The 17,287-nt window shown below is 46.3% G+C and overlaps 1 protein-coding gene across 2 annotated transcripts in view; it reads left to right on the top strand.

The window, feature by feature from the left end:
- mdc1 (mediator of DNA damage checkpoint 1) overlaps nucleotides 1-17,287 on the top strand; it is a 38,985-nt gene that overhangs the window by 17,608 nt on the left and 4,090 nt on the right. Inside the window, exons 7-10 of one of the 2 annotated variants that reach the window (XM_043678310.2) lie at nucleotides 394-483; nucleotides 1,034-1,123; nucleotides 9,389-11,322; nucleotides 15,690-15,869. In XM_043678310.2, the coding sequence (XP_043534245.2) occupies nucleotides 394-483; nucleotides 1,034-1,123; nucleotides 9,389-11,322; nucleotides 15,690-15,869 (2,294 nt within the window). Of the gene's footprint in view, nucleotides 1-393; nucleotides 484-1,033; nucleotides 1,124-9,388; nucleotides 11,323-15,554; nucleotides 15,870-17,287 lie in introns of those variants that run through there. The other variant, XM_087979152.1, reaches the window with a different exon arrangement.

Genomic DNA, 17,287 nt, shown 5'->3' with positions numbered 1-17,287 from the left:
GCCAAGTTCTTACTTGCAACCTTTAGTGGTAATGACTATTCCATCTATTTTAATAAGATTAAATGAGGGCTAAATATTAACCAGGATTCCCAGGAGAACACTGAATCTGTGTCAAAACAGGTTTTTTACTTGTTTCTGGAGACAGACGTGTCAGACCAGATGGTGCTCTCAAGCTCCCAGTTAGGACCCAAACTTATTGCTATCTGGTTCACAGGCATGGGTGGAACCTACCATGTGCTGTCTTTTTGATGTAACTGCTGGGGATATTCAATCAACTTAGTATTGTCGGAATGTGAGACCGATATGTTGTTGGAATGGAACACGCTAACTCTGGTCTTTCACAGCTAAGGCAGACCGAGGTCAATTTTACATCTGTTCTCTTTTTCCCTACAGATAACACTGCAGCAACAAGCAACACCGAGGAAGATCTCACGCAGCCATTCACCTTTCGGTCTCCGACATTCGGTAGAGACGCATGCAAAAGTAAGGCTCACCCATGGAGTTTAAGACTTAGAGCTGAAAGATGCTTTAAATGTCAGACCTGATATGAATAGAAGTCTTTCTCAGTGCTCCTGGAGAGACCACGGACTGTTTCTGTAGAATGTGAAGACTGCAGTGAAGCAATAAAATTATTATGGTGCAAAATTGTAGTGCCTCCCTGAGCACGGCCTGCAGAACATGAAGTTTGCCACTGAATGCCAGACTGGCAGTCTTCAGCAAATGATGGGACCAGTGCAGTGTAAATGAAAGTAGATTTACAGCACAGAAACTGGTTTTACTCAGTATGCTTTACTTAACTTGCAGCACACATGGGTTTCATCAACTGTAATGGTTTCATGCCTGAAATCAATCTGTTACCCTGATTCTCTCCGCAGTGTTTTCCACCTCGGCTGTTTGTAGATTTCCATTGCGAAGGGAAAATGAACTTTGTTTAGACGCCATCTTTCAGGGCATGTCAAAATACTTCAGCTCTCGATAAAGTACTTGTCATATGAGCCACATCTGATCGTGCACTCTTCCTGTTTTTCCACAGATAGCAGCGTGACAGTGGGTAATACAGAGGAAGAGGCCACTCAGCCATTCACCTTTCAGTCTCCGACGTTCAGTAAAGACATTTCAAAAGGTGAGATCCCAATGCATGCAGTCAGGGTGAAGTATGTTACAATGGGCTCCAATCATTTTTGTGTCAGACCTGTGGCTGGCTTGAAGTCCTACACAATACTCATGGAAGACACTGTGGGATTTTACTCTGGGCTCTGATGTGTGCAGGGCTGAGATTAAATGACTGGCTGGAATCTAGTTTCTACTGGGTTGTGTAGAATCTGTCATTCAAAACCAAGCAGAGAAGGTGTTAGTGCCAAGGGCAGTGTTAATGGATGAAGCCTTCCAGTAGGTCATTTGGCCCCTCCAGACTGTTCTGCCTTTCAATATGATCATGGCTGAGCTGTGCCTCAATGTCTTTTTCCCACACTGTCTCTGAACGCCTTGATGCCTTTAATACCTCAAAGTCTCTTGTGAACATGGTCAATGACTAAATCTCCACCGATATTCCTGTTGTATAGAATCTTGAAGGAATTAAGTTAGTCAGTTCAGTTTGGGGTATTTAAGGAAAGTGGTAGGTTGACCATTATTTCAAGAGGATTTGACTAAAGGAGCATCAAAGTCATGCTCCAATCGTGTAGAGCTTTGGTGAAACTGCAGCTAGAGGATGGATTTGATCTCCTTACGCAATGATGTCATGGAGATTGTGCAACAAATCCTAATCAGATCTGATCCCTGCTCTGGAATTTGTTTGAACAGTTGGGTTTCTTGCTTTCAGCTTTGAGCTACAAGTGTCTGAGTAAATAAAGTCCACCTCATCTCATCCTAAGACTGTGATTTTTTTTTTTTCTCTCAATTCTCCCCCACCCACCACCTGAACCACAGCCAGGGAATCGCTTTTTCTGCATATACATTATTGAGGTCAGTAAGAAATATGAATGCTTCAACAAGACCATCTCTCAATCTTCTAAACTCTAGAGAATACAGACCCGGTCTCCTCAATTTGTCATCCGTCTGCAGTCCTACCAGAGCAGGGATCAGTCTGATTAGGATTTGTTGCACAATCTCCATGACGTCATTGCGTAAGGAGACCAAAACCATTCCTCTAGCTGCAGTCTCACCAAAGCTCTACACTGCAGATTTGGTGTCCTTATCTGAGGAAGGATGTCCTGACTATGGAGAGAGTGCTGTTAAGATTTCCCAGATTGATTCCTGGGATGGCAGGACTGACCTATGAGGAAAGACTGGATTGGTTGTATGTTCACTGGACTTAGAATGAGGGTTGATCTTGTAGACATGTATAAAATTCTAACAGGACTAGACAAGGCAAATGCAGGAAGGATGTTTCTGATGAGTGGGGAGTATACAACTGGGCAGTCACAGTCTAAGGATATGGGATAGGCCATTTAGGGTCGAGATGAAGATAAATTTCTTCACCCAGAGAGTGGAGAGCCTGTGGAATTCGCTGCCACACTAAGTGGTTGAGGCCAAAACATTGAATGTTTCCAAGAATTAGTTAGATATAGTTCTAAAGAGATTTTGGGTTTGGGTGAGTAATGGGAACAGGGTTCTGAATTGGGTAATGAGCTGTGATCATATTGATACCCATTTCCTGTTCCTATTTTCTGTGTTTGTATATTTTCGGCACAGTTTGCTGCCAGTAAATTGAGGACAGGAGCCCCTTGCTGACTTTATTTTTCCCTATGTGTATCTCAGTCCACCGTGACCCGATGACTACTGCCCTGGTTAATTTCTGTAACAACCTGTTTTTACAAATTGAATCATTTGGAAATCTCCAATTTAAAAAAGAAGGATATTCTGTGTTATTTAAAATCTGCCTCCACCCCCCCCCCCCCCACCCCCTTACAGATCTGACAACATGATCCCCCCCCCCCCGACAGATGTGACAACACAATCAGATGTTTGATGAATCACTGCAGGAACTTCTGTAAGGAAAATAAAACCTTTTTTTTCAGAAGGCGCAATTATAAAATGATACAGTGTAGAAAGAGTCCATTTGGCCTATCATTTGCAGTGTTGGTTTTTCAAAAGTACCAGTCCAATTAGTTCTACTTCAGTCCCCTTGACCACTCACCCCAGTTTTTTGTTTTCTAGTCGCCTGACAAATTTATCCTCTTTGAATATTTATTTGATTATCTCCTGAATTAGCTTTCTGTTTTTGGAGGTTTTGCATTCCAGATCACTGCAACTCTGTGTTTTTATTTAGAAGGTGTCTCCCCTGAGCTTCTGGTAGGATTTGCGTGTGGTTGGTTAGGCCAGCATTTATTGACCCTTCCTTGAGAAGATGATCATGAGCCATTTGATCACCTTCCTGCTGTGGTCCTTTAGCCAATCTCGTTGAATCTACATCCTCTGGTAGGACACCATTGAGTCTAATTGAGACTTCTCATGAATTTGAGCGTTTAGCCTGGTTTCCTGTTGACCTTCTCTGCACAGTGGAGGACAGATGACGATTCTCCAGCCCCTGAGATCCCTCCCCTCCTCATCCAAGGCAAAGGCCTCTGCATCCATCACCACCAATTTGTGGCAGAACATTCATGGAAGACAGTGCAAGACTGTGTTTGAATAATATGTACCTTCAAAATATGTATCATCTTTCATGGCCTTACTTTAGTAATTTACAATTTATCATTGCATTAAAGTGGTCTGGTTCAAAGTTTAAATAATTTTAGAGAATTAGGGGTTAGTAAGAAAGCATATGGTGTTTTGGCTTTCATTAACAGGGGAATGAATTTAAGAGCCGTGAGATCTTGTTGCAGCTGTATAAAACTTTGTTTCGACCGCACTTGGAATACTGTGTCCAGTTCTGGACGCCCTATTATAGGAAAGATGTGGATGCTTTGGAGAGGATTCAGAGGAGGTTTACCAGGATGCTGCCTGGAATGGAGGGCTTATCTTACGAAGAGAGATTGACTGAGTTCGGACATTTTTCACTGGAAAAAAGGAAAAGAAGGGACCTAATTGAGGTGTACAAGATAATGAGAGGCATAGATAGAGTTGATAGCCAGAAATTTTTTCCCAGGGCAGAAATTGTTAACACGAGGGGTCATGGTTTTCAGCTGTTTGGCGGAAAATATAAAGGGGATATTGGAGGCGGTTCTTTACGCAGAGAGTTGAGAGCATGGAATGCGTTGCCAGCAGCAATTGTGGAAGCGAGGTCGTTGGGGATATTTGAGAGACTACTGGACATGCATATGGTCACAGAAATTTGAGGGTTCGTACATTAGTTTACCTTACATGAGGATCAATGGTCGGCACAACATCGTGGGCTGAAGGGCCTGTTCTGTGCTAAACTGTTCTATGTTCTAGAATCTTGCACATTTGCTTCTGGTTGATTTCAAATTCTCTTCCTTTTCTATGTAACTAGCCCCTGTTTATTTCACCCAATATGGCTGGTGACTTCTTTTGTGTTATTACTGCACATGTTTTTATTGTAAAGCTCAATGGGACTTTGTGCTCAAGAGCACCACCAGGTGGCAGGAGGGACAGAAACTGCACTGTTTTGCTTAAGTATTTAGTTGGGAGTGAAAAGCAAGTGACATAGAACATAGAGCAATGCAGCGCAGGAACAGAGCCTTTAGCATACCGTGTCTGTGCCGACCATGAAAACAAAATGCACTCTGGAAATTAAAAACAAAAATGAGCAAGACTTGCATTTAAGAATACAGGAAGTATGAGACATCTCAAACTGTTTGTCACTGTAGTTATCGTTGCAGTTTAGGGAACCAAACCAAATTCTTTGTGTAGATGTAGATAGGATGTTTCCCTTGGCTGGTGACTCTGGAAACAGGGGAAATATAAGAAGCAGGAGTAGGATATCTGTCCCATCGAGCCTGCTCCACCATTCACTAAGATCATGGCTGATCTTTTTGTGGACTCCACTCCACTCCCCCTCCTGTTCACCATAATCCTTAATTCCTTTACTGTATAAAAAAATTCAACTTGCCCCAGTTTACATCTTCACATTGCTAGTTATTAAACCCAGGAGACTCTCCCTTGAAACATTGTACTTTCTGTGGGTTCATTTGGACATGTGTCTGAAGCCGTCGCTCTGTGTGTCAGAGCAGTGAAGGGTTCTGTTGACATGGGAATAATGAGGAGGTAGGAAGTGGTGTCTGTAGCTGGTGCTCAGCCTCTGTAGTGTGGAGGTCAGTCTGTCGGAGGGCAGCGGCACCGCTCTGATCAGCGGGCTTAATGGCAGAGTCAGGTTGGATCTGAGAGTACGGAATACAGTCAGTTTCTTTGAACAAGCATCCTCTACCCATCCCACAGACCCCTTAGCCCAGCTCCAACATTCTCCCTCCATTTGGGCCCCTTCCCCTAGCCTTTTACCTGCACTCAATCTGCTCTTGAGAACTGTTGCAACTGTGACATTGGTCACCTCAATTTGTCTGCCTGCAATACCCATTCCAACCAAGAACTGACTGCACTGTGTGCACTCCGATCCAACCCTGGCTTTGTTGTTGAACCTGCTGGTCTGGGTGGTGGTGTTGTGGTCTGACGGACTGACCTCTGCTTTGCACAGGCTGAGCGCCAGCTCTCAGATACCTCCTCCTATCACTTCCTGGATCCTGATGCCATGATGGAGCATCAGGCCGTTGTTTCAACCACAGTCACTAACCTCACTTGATATGATGTTGTCCCCTACATCCTCCAAACTGATAGTCCTCCAATCCCGAAAAACTCCCTTCTCCCTCCTTCCCAAAATTCCCAGGCGGACCCATTGTTTCTGCCTGCTTCTGCCCCACAGAACTCATCATTTACTGTCTTGACTCAGTCTTTTCTCCCCTGGTCCTGTCGCTGCCCACTTACATCCGTGATTCCTCAGATACTTTATGCCAGTTTTAGAATTTCCAGTTTGCAGGCTCCAGCAGCCTGCTCTTCACCATGAATGTGCAATCCCTTTACACATCCCAACCCCACTAGGATGGTCTCAGGGCTCTCTGCGTCTTCCTGGAACAAAAGTTACCTTGGAGTACAATGGGAACTTGACCAGATGGGTTAATGGGCTGAGGAATGGCAGATGGAGGTTAGTTTAGATAAATGCAAGGTGCTGCATTTTGGAAAAGGAAATCAGAACAGGACGTGTACACTTAATGGTAAGGACCTAGGGAGTGTTGCTGAACAAAGAGATCTTGGAGTGCAGATTCATAGTTCCTTGAAAGTAGAGTTGCAGGTAGATAGGATAGTGAAGAAGGCATTTGGTATGCTTTCCTTTATTGGTCAGAGTACTGAGTGTAGGAGTTGGGAGGTCATGTTGCAGCTGTACAGGACATTGGTTAGGCCACTTCTGGAATATTGCATGCAATTCTGGTCTCCTTCCTATCGGAAAGATGTTGTGAAACTTGAAATGGTTCAGAAAAGATTTACAAGGATATTGCCTGGGTTGGAGGATTTAAGCAATAGGCAGAGGCTGAACAGGCTGGGGCTGTTTTCCCTGGAGCGTCGCAGGCTGAGATGTGACCGTATAGAGGTTTATAAAATCATGAGGGGCATAGATAGGGTAAATAGAGAGGGTCTTTTCCCTGGGGTGGGGGATCCAGAACTAGAGGGCATAGGTTTTAGGGTGAGAGGGGAAAGATATAGAAGGCACCTAAGGGGCAATTTTTTCACACACACTGTGGTGCATGTATGGAATGAACTGCCAGAGAAGGTGGTGGAAGCTGGTACAATTGCAGCATTGAAAAGACTCCTGGATGGGTATATGAATAGGAAGGGTTTGGAGGGATATGGGCCAAGTGCTGGCAGGTGGGACTAGATTGGGTTGGGATATCTGGTTGGCATGGATGGGTTGGACTGAAGGGTCTGTTTCTGTGCTGTACATCTCTATGCCTCTATGGTGGCCTCAGCTGCTCCACTGGACAGGGGATTCCACAGATTCGAACCCATTGGGTGAATAAGGTCTTCCTCAACTCGGTCCTAAATCTGCTTATTTTGAGGCTGTCCCCGAATTCTTGTTTTACGTACCAATGGAAGCATCCTCCCTTTGGAATTCTGTATTCCAGAGGGATGTGGAAGCTCACTTATTGACCTTGTTCAACACACAAGTCGATACATTTTTAAGACTAACGACATCAAGGGATGTGGTGACAGTGTGAGGGAAGATGGCATTGAGGCAGAGGTTCTAAGCAAATGGCAAAACGGTTTGATGGATTGACTGGCCCGGATTTCCATTCCTCAGTTTTCATGTAGCAAGCTCCCATCCAACAGTAACGTGACAATGTTGGGATAATCTTTCTTTACATAGTACTGATTGAGGTATCAATATTGGTCAGAGGGCACCTACGAAGATTCAAAAGTAAGGTGTTGACTTGTTTCACATTGCTTTGTATGTCTGAGTGAGTGCAGCCCGATAGGGTTCAGGCATTGAGATTCTTTCTGTTTGGGGAACAGTGATCAAGGTTTATCCACTTCTGCACTATTTTCAAAGACTTGCATCTTAATTTTCCGGAGCCTTTTACCACTGGTTTTAATCGAGGGAATCAGCTTGGGAACGTGGAGGCGAAGCTGGAGGATTGAATCGATCTTTCACCTTAAGCGGAACAGTCATGTTTTAGAGACGGAGCAGGCTATGGCTTTCCATCATAGAATGTGATCAAGTGTGCAGCGAGCCTCTGTTCCTGACCAGGTAGTGATTATAAATGATCACATTGCAAAGCCTGCGCAGTAAGGTTTAAGAAATTTGGTATGTCCACATCCCAGTGCTGAATCGAGATTAGGGAGTATTCTCTCTGGAGTGTGATGGTGCAGTTTGTCTGTCAGCTATTGCTTCGTGCCCTCCTAGATGGCTGTGTAGTATTTTCCTTACAAAATGCCTCAAAGTGCTTCACAGACATCAAAGTCCTTTCGAAGTGCAGTCATCTTTCTCCAAAGGCGGCAGATGCAGCAGCCCTTTTACACTCTGGAAGCTCCCACGAACAGCAATGAAATCATCTGATTTTGAAGTGATACTAGGAACACTCGGTTTCTTTTCTTTGAAATAGTGACGCAAATGTTTACATCCACCTGAGGGGGTCTTGGTTTAGTATTTCTTCTGTAATGCAGTGGGAATACCAATCTGATTTATGTGCACTGTGCGTTAAGAATGGGTGAGGTAGTGAACTGAATGTTCAAACCGGATCCATTAATGTATTGTGGAGATTTGTTTTTCATCTGTTTACTGGATGTTAGGATCATTTGCTGGGAAAATATTTGCTGTCTATCCCTAATTTCCCTCGGGAAGGTGCTGAGGAGCAGAGGTGAGAACCAGAGGGTGCAGTTTTAAAGTACTTTGTGAAAGAAGGAAATGTGAGGTGAGAAAAGAAATTCTGCTCAAAGTGGGTAGTTAGGCTGGACTATGCTGCCTGGAGACATGGTGGAAGCAATGTAATCGATACATTCCTACAGGCATTGCTCATTATTTAAATAGCACCAATGTGCAAGGTTCCAGAGAAAAGGCAAGGGATTGATACTAATGTCATTTGCTCAGAGCACAGTGGGGTGAATGGCTTCCTGCATTTTATCAATAGCGATTCTGTGAGCTGCCTTGTGGAACCGCTGCACTCCTTGAGGTATAGGGCCATCCACGGTGCCATTAGGGAGAGAATTCCAGGGATTTGACCCAGTGACACTGAAGGAACAGTGTATATATCAAAGTCAGGATGGCGAGTGATTTGGAGGGGAACTTAAACGGAGGGGGGGGGTGGTTTTCCCACGTATCTGCTGCCCCTGTCCTTCGTGGTGGTAAAGGTTGGAAGGTACTGTTAGAGGAGCCCAGAGTGAATTTCCTGAGTGGCTGCTGTGACTGTATGACAGTGGTGGATGTAGTTCCAATCGAGTGAGCGGCTTTCTCCTGGATAGTGTGCAGTTTTTGTTGGAGGGGATTGGCCGACATAAGTTCAAATTCAATATAGGCGGCTGACGAGTTTTACTTAAGTCAGTTAAACAAATTGGAATAAGAAGCTATTCTAAGCAGTGGTAACCATGAAACTATCATTGAATGTCATAAATAAATCAGTCAGAAGGACATTAATTTCCTTTAGGCAGGCAAATCTGCCATCCTTGCCCGGTCTGGCCTATGTGTGACTCCAGACTCTCAGCAACGTGTTTGACTCTCACTTGCTCTTTGTAAGTGGCTGAGCAAGCCATTTGGGAATGCTGGAATAGGAGTTGTACACATGACCTTCTGATACTGCGGGGAGAATGTTATTCAGTGGTCCTAGCTGACTGCTGTAAGAACCTTAGAGTGGGCAAGGATCCTGTAATCAGGCCGTTACTGGTACAGTTGTCATTGACTTTAACATGTATTTTTGGGGGAACCTGACATATTTCCTGTGTTCTTCCACAGGGACAGCTGTGGCACTGAGCGATACAGAGGAAGAGGCCACACAGCCATTCACGGCGGATGCTGCTATCCAGCGTCCTGTAATATCTTCACCTCACTCGGAGCGCAGTGAGGGAATACCTGAGGATGATCAGTGGGCTGAGGGGGAAACCCAGCCCTTCTTCTTTCAGAACCAGGTCACAGAGCTGGACCGCAGTGGAGAAGCTGAAGAAGCAGAAGGCACTGTGCCCATCATATCTGCTGTGGATTCCCCAGCTCCGACTGTCCAAGACCTGGCTACCAGTCCTCCAGGGACCAAAAGGCAGAGTCTGTCAGAGGTCGGGAGCTGTATGGGCCCTCAGGCAACACCAGAGCAGCTGCAGAGCCCTGAAGCTGGGAAGGGAGGCCACAGGCAGCAAACGAATGAAGAGAGGAGCTCCATGGCTTTAGTAGAACAGCAACTGGCTGAGGCCAGTGAGGACATGGGTAAACGAGAGACCTCAGCCAGGGAGCAGGCAGCCACTCCTGACACTGAGGAGTGCAGCAACAGCAGCTTAAACTCAGTCCCCCATCCGTCTCTGACTCTGCCGAACAGCCAGAGAGAGACTGAGGCTGAGGCAGAGAACTCTGCTGTTCCCAGAGACCGACAGCAGAACCAGGGATCCATAAAGCCCAGGGACTGTCAGCAACATCAGCGCAGGAAGGACCCAGAGCTGGGATCACAGGAAGTTGCCCTGCCTTTGGATAGGACACAGGCCGGGCCAAGAAGGGGCAGGGGCAGGCCCAGGTCCATCTCTGCATCCACAAAGGACAAGTGCCAAGGCCCTCCACAGGAGGGGGAGGAACACTCTCAGGCTCCTGTAGTTAGAGGCCGCAGAGCCAAGCAGAGCTCACTAGCAGCACTAGACCAACAGGTTAGGAATGTGGAAGAAACTCCCCGAACCGATGGTGCATCTCAGCAGCAGCCTGCGGGCAGAGGCAGGAGGAGAGCTGGGTCTGCACTGGGACAGGCTGGGAATATGGAGGAGACTGTCCAAACCGATGGGGCATCCCAGCAACAGCCAGTGGGCAGAGGTAGGAGGAGAGCTGGGTCTGCACTGGGACAGGCTGGGAATATGGAGGAGACTGTCCAAACCGATGGGGCATCCCAGCAACAGCCAGTGGGCAGAGGCAGGAGGAGAGCTGGGTCTGCACTGGGACAGGCTGGGAATATGGAGGAGACTGTCCAAACCGATGGGGCATCCCAGCAACAGCCAGTGGGCAGAGGCAGGAGGAGAGCTGGGTCTGCACTGGGACAGGCTGGGAATATGGAGGAGACTGTCCAAACCGATGGGGCATCCCAGCAACAGCCAGTGGGCAGAGGCAGGAGGAGAGCTGGCACCTCACAAACAAAGCCGGCTGAGAGTGTGGAGGAGACTGCCCAAACCGATGGGGTTTTGCAGCAGCAGACCCCAGTCAGAGGCAGGAGGAGAGCTAGGTCTGCACTGGGACACAGTGAGAGTGTGGAGGAGTCTGCCCAAGCTGAAGGGGTATCGCAGCAGCAGTCCCTGGGCAGAGGCAGGAGGCGATCTGTGGCAGCACCGATTCAGAGTGAGAATGTGTTGGACACATCCCAAACCGATGGGGTATCGCCGACACAGCCAGCAGGCAGAGGTAGGAGGAGAGCTGGCACCTCACCGGCAATGCTAGCTGACAGTGTGGAGGAGACTGCCCATACCGATGGGGCATCACAACAACGCCCAGCTAGAGGCAGGAGGCGGTCTGTGGCAGCACCGATTAAGGGTGAGAGTGCTTTGGACACATCCCAAACTGATGGATCATCACAGGAGCGGCCAGCGGGCAGAGGCAGGAGGCAAGCAAGGGGAGAGGCGACAATTCAGGCTGTCTACGTGGGGGACGTTTCCCAAACCAATGGGTCATTGCAACAGGGACTGACTGCGAGAGGCAGGAGGAAACAGGTCAGTAATTCCAATGTTGTATATGCAGCAGACCACAGACTGCTTGGTTCAATGGTGTATCTGCTGCCTGCCCCACCGCCCCCTCCCCATATGTCTTCTAACTTGATCAACGTAACCTTCCAATCCTCCTTCAGATACTTAATCTAGTTTCTCCTTTAAATACATCTATAAGGTTCACCTTGACCATTTCTTGTGGTAGTGAATTATGAAGTCATGCTGCAAAGAAACATGCCCTTCTTCCAACTCATCCGTGCCAACCAGGCATCCCAATCTGATCTTGTCCCATTTGCCCAACATCTCTCTAAACCCATCCTATTATGCCCATCCAGATCCCATGGACGTACATGGAATAGTGTAGGTTAGATGGGCTTCAGATTGGTATGACAGGTCAGCGCAACATCGAGGGCCGAAGGGCCTGTACTGCGCTATAATGTTCTATGTTCTAAATGTTGGAATCGTATGCTCCTCCACTTGCACCAACAGCTCATTCCATACGTGCACCATCCTCTGTGAAAAAGTTGCCCCTCAGGTACTTTTTAAATCTATCCCCCCTCCTTGTTGTGGTTCTGTTCGCCGAGCTGGGAATTTGTGTTGCAGACGTTTCGTCCCCTGTCTAGGTGACATCCTCAGTGTTTGGGAGCCTCCTGTGAAGCGCTTCTGTGATCTTTCCTCCGCCATTTGTGGTTTGTATCTGCTGCTTCCGGTTGTCAGTTCCAGCTGTCCGCTGCAGTGGCCGGTATATTGGGTCCAGATCAATGTGCTTATTGATTGGATCAGTGGATGAGTGCCATGCCTCTAGGAATTCCCTGGCTGTTCTCTGTCTGGCTTGTCCTATAATAGTAGTGTTGTCCCAGTCGAACTCATGTTGCTTGTCATCTGAGTGTGTGGCTACTAAGGATAGCTGGTCATGTCGTTTCATGGCGAGTTGGTGTTCATGGATGCGGATCATTAGCTGTCTTCCTGTTTGTCCTATGTAATGTTTTGTGCAGTCCTTGCATGGGATTTTGTACACTACATTGGTTTTGCTCGTGCTGAGTATCGGGTCCTTTGTCCTGGTGAGTTGTTGTCTGAGAGTGGCTGTTGGTTTGTGTGCTGTTATGAGTCCTAGTGGTCGCAGTAGTCTGGCTGTCAGTTCAGAAATGTTTTTGATGTATGGTAGTGTGGCTAGTCCTTTGGGTTATGGCATGTCCTCATTCCATTCCCTTAGGCATCTGTTGATGAAATTGTGGGGGTATCTGTTTTTGGCGAATACATTGTATAGATGTTCTTCAAAGAAGATTTGTAGCTCGGGTGCTTGTTGTTGTGGTTGTGTTCGCCGAGCTAGGAATTTGTGTTGCAGACGTTTCGTCCCCTGTCTAGGTGACCTCCTCAGTGCTTGGGAGCCTCCTGTGAAGCGCTTCTGTGATCTTTCCTCCGGCATTTGTAGTGGTTTGAATCTGCCGCTTCCGGTTGTCGGTTCCAGCTGTCCGTTGCAGTGGTCGGTACATTGGGTCCAGGTCGATGTGCTTATTGACTGAAGTTGGGCATCCTAATCCAGAGTCCAGTTTACAGTGCAGAATGATGCCAACAGCGTAGGTTTAATTCCTGTACCAAATGAAAGTCTTGATGTCACAAGGAATTAAGGGCTACGGGGAGAATGTGGGTAAGTGGAGTTGAAATGCCCATCAGCCATGATTAAATGGCAGAGTGGACTCGATAGGCCGAATGGCCTTACTTCCACTCCTATGTCTTATGGTCTTATGATCCTGTGTGTGTTCTCTCCTCTTAAACTTATGCCTCCTTGTTCCGCTCTCCCCACCCCAGGGAAAAAACCTTGTCTAATCATGATTTGGAGATGCCGGTGTTGGACTGGGGTGTACAAAGTTAAAAATCACACAACACCAGGTTATAGTCCAACAGGTTTATTTGGAAGCACTAGCTTTCGGAGCGCTGTTCCTTCATCAGATGGTTGTGGAGGACATAATTGTAAGACACAGAATTTATCGCAAAAGTTTACAGTATGATGTAACTGAAATTATACATTAAAAAAATACCTTGATTGTTGAGTCTTTCATCTGTTCGAATACCATGATAGTTTCACTACTTTCATGGTATTCGAACAGGTGAAAAACTCAACAAACAATCAAGGTATTTTTCAATGTATAATTTTAGTTACATCGCACTGTAAACTTTTGCTATAAATTCTGTGTCTTACAATTGTGTCCTCCACAACCATCTGATGAAGGAACGGTGCTCCGAAAGCTAGTGCTTCCAATTAAACATGTTGGACTATAACCTGGTGTTGTGTGATTTTTAACTTTGTCTGTTCACTTTATCCTGCCTCTCATGATTTTATAAACCTCGAAGATTCCCCCTCAGCCTCTGGCGCTCCAGGGAAAACAACCCCTGCGTATTCAGCCTCTCCCGGTAGCTGAAACCCTCCAATCCTGGCAACATCCTTGTAAATCTTTTCTGTACCCTCTCAAGTTTAACAACCAGAAGGGAATCCAGAATTGAATGCAGTATTCCAAAACTGGTCTCACCAATGTCCTGTAAAGCTGCAACAAGGCCTTCTAGCTCTGATGCTCAATATTCTGACCAATAAAGACAAGCATAATAAATATCTTTTTCACCATCCTGTCTACCTGTGACTCCATTTTGATGTACTTGCCCCCCAAGATCTTTGTTCAGCAACACTCCTCAGGACCTTACCGTTAAGTGTATCAGGCCTATCCTGATTTACCTTTCCAAAATGTAGCACCTCACATTTACATCAATTAAATGCCATCTGCCACTCCTCAGCTCATCTGATTAAGGTCCTTATGTACTCTGAGGTAACCTTGCTCACCATTCACTACATCATCAATTTCAGTCGTTCACTCATCACTCTGTGTGTAAAGATATTTCTCCTGCATTTCTTACTATTTTTATCAGTGAATGTCTAAGACTTTTGCTGCCAGTGAATAGTTCTCCTTTTCATCTACCCTGTCACATCTTTTCATAATTTTGGAAAGTAATTGAATGTGGTTGTTGCTCAGTCTTCCCTTTTTCTGGAGAGATTGTTTCCATTTACCATTATTGTTGTAAATTGTCTTGAAGTTTTCCATATTCATACAAACTCTGGAACTATGCACAGTCATGTCTGTGTGGTCACCCCAGGTTTCTGTTTAAGTTTTGTGCAACTGCTTTTAAACAAAAGAATCTGTCACTTTGAGTGGGTGGAGACATGCTGCCTGGTATAGAAACATGCGACTGGGTTTAATCTCTGGTCTGGTAGCTGATGCTAACCAGTGAAGCGGGTTAAGGATTGTACATTTTGGTGACTAGTGGCAAAATGGAACAGGTCTCAGCCTGCGGAACTGAGGTACAGAGTGATCTGGGTGCATAAATCACAAAAAGACAGTTCTGCAGGTACAGCAAGTGATTTGGGAAGCTCATATAATGTTGAAGTCCTATGAGAGGAATTGAATAAACCAATGGAGAGATTTGCTTCAGATGTAGACAGGAAGAAGCCATTTTGTTTGGAGGACCAATGACTCAGAGGGCATTGATTTTAAGAGAAGGTTTTGAAATTAAAAGGAGTTGATGAAAATGTCTTTCACCCAGAAGGTGGTGGAACCTGGAACTTGCTGCCTATAAGCAGTTACTCTGTTTACCACAGAGATGACGAGAAACACTTTTCTCACTGAGGGTTCTGAGTCTCTTCCTGAAAAGGCACTGGGAGCAGATACTTTTTTTAAGATAGAATCCCTACAGTGTGGATGCAGGTCATTCAGCCCGCCGAGTCCACACTGACCCTCCAAAGATCATCCCGTCCCAGAATTTGAAATGATGGCCCCGACCCCGACTTGGTGGTGGTACCAACTGAGCCACGGCTGTTGCTCATCCACTGTCCTCTGATCCCATCACAGAGGAGGACTGCTTGGCCCTGCTCCCTCAGTGCCAATCTCAGGCCTCTTCCCATTACCTTGCACATCCCTCCTTTTCAGTTGGGCTGTGTTTGTTGCAATCAGCTCCTCTGGGGTAACACCTTCAGGAAAACCAGTGTGAAAAATGATGCCAAAGGTTCAGAAGGAAAGTCTTTAATTGTTCTGAGGAAGAGTCACTCAACCCGAAATGTTAACTCTGATTTCACTCCACAGGTGCTGCCAGACCTGCTGAGCTTTTCCAACATTTCTGTCTTTGTTTCTGATTTACAGCATCCACAGGTCTTTTGGGTTTTTTAAAGTAATTTGTTGTCTTTTGTTTTAAAGGACACCTTGCTGTGGAAAGCAAAGCCCCAGCAGGAGGTGGGGCTGGCACAGAAATCATCAGAATCATCACCCTTACCTATCAAAATAAGCTCCTCTCCCTTACAAATTTGCACTTGCTTGCCCCCCTCTCTGTAGGAATGTGCACAGCCTTCGTTACAGGAGAAGGGATTATCGTCTGGACGTAAACGCCGCGTGCGGGGGGCTAGTCCATCAGAGAGTGAGAAGGAAAGCAGCACCCCTCCTCAGGTTAAAACCCGGCGTACAGCAGGCCGTCTGTCCTCAGGCTCCCTGCTGGATACTGTCCCTTCTCCGAAGGTAAGTTGCAGCATGGCATTACATTCACAGGGCTCTTTCTGCTGATATGTGTGAAAGTCAATGTGTCAGTGCTGTCACCTTCCTCTTCACATCGGATCATGTTGAGGGATCCTGCGTGCCATTTGTGGTGCGGTCGAGGAGGTGTGGGGGTTAATGCCTGGCTGTGAGGAGCGAGGGTAGGGCCACATTCTTATTAACCAGCATAGAGTCACAAGGAACCAAAGTAGAATCGTGAGGTACAGGTATCCAGGCTGCTGCAAGTTAACATTGCACGCAGGGCCTTCAGACTATCAGTGACAGAGTATAACTTGCAGGCTGCAGGGTATTCTGTTAGGGTCCAGCCCACTGCACTTGCATGCATTAATATTCGAGTACAACTCAAGATTGCAGGGTATTCTGTTAGGTTACTGCCCATAGGATGTAGGCAAATAGGAATAGAAGGAGGCTATGTGGCCCACCATTCCGTCTGATCATGGCGGTCCTCTGTTCCAACTTTTTGCCCGTGCTCTTTGATCCCTTTACCCCTTTGAACATTCAGTATTTTGGCTGTAACCACTTTCTCTGGTAGAGAATTCCATAGACTCGCCAGTCTCTAAGTGAAGGCATTTCTGATCTTCTCCTTCTTAAATCCCTGTGTCCCTCAGTGTATGTGATATATTAATGTCCTTTTAATGTGTGACTATAATGTGAGGCTCCAGCGTATCATGGAAACATAGAAAATAGATGCAGGAGTAGGCCATTCGGCCCTTCAAGCCTGCAGCACCATTCCATAGGATCGTGGTTGATCATTCAGACTCGGTATCCTAATCCTAGTTTCTCTCCAAACCCCTTTAACTGCAAGGGCCACGTCTAGCTCCCTGTTGAATGTATCTAAATAATTGGCCCCAATAGCTTCCTGTGGTAGAGTATTCCACAGGTTCACAACTCTCCGAGTGAAGTAATTCTTCCTCTTCTCAGTCCTGAATGGCCCACTCCTTTTTCTTAGGCTGTGACCCCTTAGTTCTGAACTTTGCCAACATCAGGAGCGTTCTTCCCACATCTTGCCTGTCCAGTCCCATCAGGATTTTATACGTTTTTATTAGATCACTCCTCATTCTTCTAAGTACAAGCCCAGTCGATCCAGTCTTCATATGTCAGTCCTGGTGAACCTTTGCTGGACTCCCTCAATAGCAAGAATGTCCTCCTTCAGAGTAAGAGATCAAAACTGCACACAATACTGAAGGTGTGGCCTCACCAAGGCCGTGTATAACTGCAGCAAAACATCCTTACACTGATACTCAGGCCCTCTCACTATGATGGCTAACATGCCATTAGCTTTCCTCACTGCCTGCTGCACCTGCATGCCAACCTTCAGCTACTGTTTCACCATGACACCCAGGTCTTGTTGTGCCTCACCTTCTCCTAAACTGCCACCATTT

Source organism: Chiloscyllium plagiosum, unplaced genomic scaffold (genome assembly GCF_037043375.1).
Source record: "Chiloscyllium plagiosum isolate Xiang-an unplaced genomic scaffold, Cpla_swu_hap1 HiC_scaffold_35, whole genome shotgun sequence".
Classification (NCBI taxonomy): Eukaryota; Metazoa; Chordata; class Chondrichthyes; order Orectolobiformes; family Hemiscylliidae; genus Chiloscyllium; species Chiloscyllium plagiosum.
Note: the sequence above shows the minus strand (reverse complement) of the source record. Positions and strands in the feature narration are given on the sequence as shown.